This window comes from Vombatus ursinus, unplaced genomic scaffold (genome assembly GCF_900497805.2).
Source record: "Vombatus ursinus unplaced genomic scaffold, bare-nosed wombat genome assembly UNPS02015392.1, whole genome shotgun sequence".
NCBI classification, from domain to species: Eukaryota; Metazoa; Chordata; class Mammalia; order Diprotodontia; family Vombatidae; genus Vombatus; species Vombatus ursinus.
In genome coordinates, this window is record NW_020955170.1 from 18,258 (window position 1) to 20,648 (window position 2,391).

The 2,391-nt window shown below is 39.6% G+C and overlaps 1 protein-coding gene across 1 annotated transcript in view; it reads right to left on the reverse strand.

The window, feature by feature from the left end:
• Positions 1-2,391, reverse strand: part of LOC114032013 (dyslexia-associated protein KIAA0319-like) — a gene marked incomplete at its 3' end in the record, with an annotated part of 81,235 nt that overhangs the window by 15,875 nt on the left and 62,969 nt on the right. The window contains exon 8 of the mRNA XM_027847217.1: positions 1,883-1,975. Coding sequence (XP_027703018.1) covers positions 1,883-1,975 — 93 coding nt within the window. The remainder of the gene's footprint in view (positions 1-1,882; positions 1,976-2,391) is intronic.

Genomic DNA, 2,391 nt, shown 5'->3' on the forward strand with positions numbered 1-2,391 from the left:
TTATCCTATGAGGCACTAGAGTAGGCTCTAGTGGAGGAAATACAAAGGGCTAACTCTTTGTCCTCACCCCATCCACACACACGGAGAGCTATCGGCAGTAGTCTTTGCCCCAGATTTCCTGCAGGTATTTTTGTGAATCAGATGGAACACTGGACTAGGAACCAGAAGACTTGGCTTTAATTCCAACCCTAGAACACGCCTTGCATCCTTAGCCAAGGTGTGCCACCTGTGCCTTGATTTTCTCATTTAAAAAATTATATTGGGGCAGCTAGGTGGTGCAATGGATAGAGCACCAGCCCTGGAGTTAGGAGGACCTGAGTTCAAATCCAGCCTCAGACGCTTGACACATACTAGCTGTGTAACCCTTGGCTAGTCACTTAGCTCTGATTGCCTCAAAATTTAAAAAAAAATTTATATCGCCGGACTTGATTATTTTTAAGATCTGTTCAGCTCCAGCATAGTATAGTGTCAAGAGCACTAAATCTGGCACAGTGGGTAGAATGTGGGGCCTGGAGTCAGGAAGTCCTTCGTTCAAATTCTGCTTCAGACACTTGCTCTGTGACCCTGTCCAAGTCACTTAACCTCTATCTGCTTCAGTTTCCTCATCTATAAAATAATAGGTGATAATAATAGCACCTACCTCAGGATTGCTGTGAGGACTAAATTACATAGCATGTGTAAAGCATTTTGTAAACTTAAAGTACTGTAAATGTTACTGATTGTTGTTGTTATTATTACCTTCGTTCAAATCTTAGCTCTGCTACTTACAACCTGTGTGGCCTTGAAAAAAATTAAAACCTCCGTGGGCCTCAGTTTCCACATCTTGCAAAGTGAGGAAATTGAACTCGGTGCTTTCTACAATCTCAAATTCTCTTCTACCCTGAGTTCCAATTACAAACATCAAAGGCTATTTTTCTCTTTTAAATATTCTCAATAATTGATATTCTTACTCAACACAGATCTTGTTTTTATACTGCTAAAGAAAAAGAATTGTCAACACTTATATCATATTCAAATTAAATTGCCTGGTCCCTATAAATTTGGCTTCTGTTATGTTCAAGGCCAGTTCAAAATACATAAAAGCATTAACGACTGAATTGAACATTCATCCTGCTGGATGGTTTAATGGGGAATAATTTTCTCCAAACAAATCAAGGAAACCATGACTCATTAAGCTTACCAGCTAGGCAAAAGTTTTTGATCAAATAGACATAAAATGCTAACACAGGTTGTAACCTAAGCTTGTTTAATGAAGCCATGGAGACACCACATGCTCAACTGATCCTCACTGTCTGCTCAGTCTCCTTGGAGCCCCTGTTGGTCTTACTTGGGATGCAATCTGAACACACACAGCATTAAAAGACTATACCACAAAAATGAGTGTTGAAGGCAATTCAATTCAATCTATTAAGTGCTTACTACACTAATAGACACTATGCTGAATAATGGGGGATACAAAAACAAAAATAAAAGATCCCATCCCTCAGGGAACTTACTTTCTACAGAACAACACCGCTAACATTTCTCACAATTCATTCTCCTCAGTGAGATAGAAAAAACACTGGGAAAGGTCATTTTATTTAGAATTATTTTACCTCCAAAACAAAGATTTGAACCAAAATGTCCTGGTAGATTAAAAAAAATTATTTAAATGGCGTAAAACCAAGCCCCAAACAAAACAGGGGAAACATAACATAAAATTGAAAGAGAAAAGCCCAATTTCCTTCCAGCTCTAAATTCCATGCTCCCATGGAAAATGTCTTACTATTCCAAAATCTATTAAATTAGCACACAAGCACTATTGTGCTTAAGGAATGACCCAAATACAATAATTCTAGCATTCAGAGCATGCAAACTAAAAGATGACCCAATAAATACATACGACTGCCATCAATGAAGGTTGAAGTAGTGGGCAAGAAGAGCTCTTGTACTTGGGGAGAAGCTACTGCTACCGGGGACTGATTGGTTCTCACTGCTTTGTGACCGAGAAAAGAAGAACGGAAACCAAATTAAGTGCAAGTTGCATGTATAACATTCATTACCACAAAAAGCCAGTGTTCTGTTTTCTTTTCCTAGCCTAGTGGAGATGATGCTTGCCTAGTAAATCCCACCCAGTGAAGGTCTCTTTTAAATCTTCGGGCCTCTCTGTGAAGTTCAGAAGCCTTTTACCTGGAGTCTCTCCTTTTCTTCCCAACCTAACTCTGGCTAAAGTCTTCTGATGCCCAAGTCCTTAGCCACTAAACATGGTCATGCTTGGTGCTACAATAGGAAAACAGGGGTCTCGGGTTCTAGGTCAAGCTCAAGAGCTACCTGGCCAGGTCCCCTGTATCACAGGCAATCAAAGGAAGATCTACATACAATAGTTATTTTTGTTCAGGGACATTCTAAAAG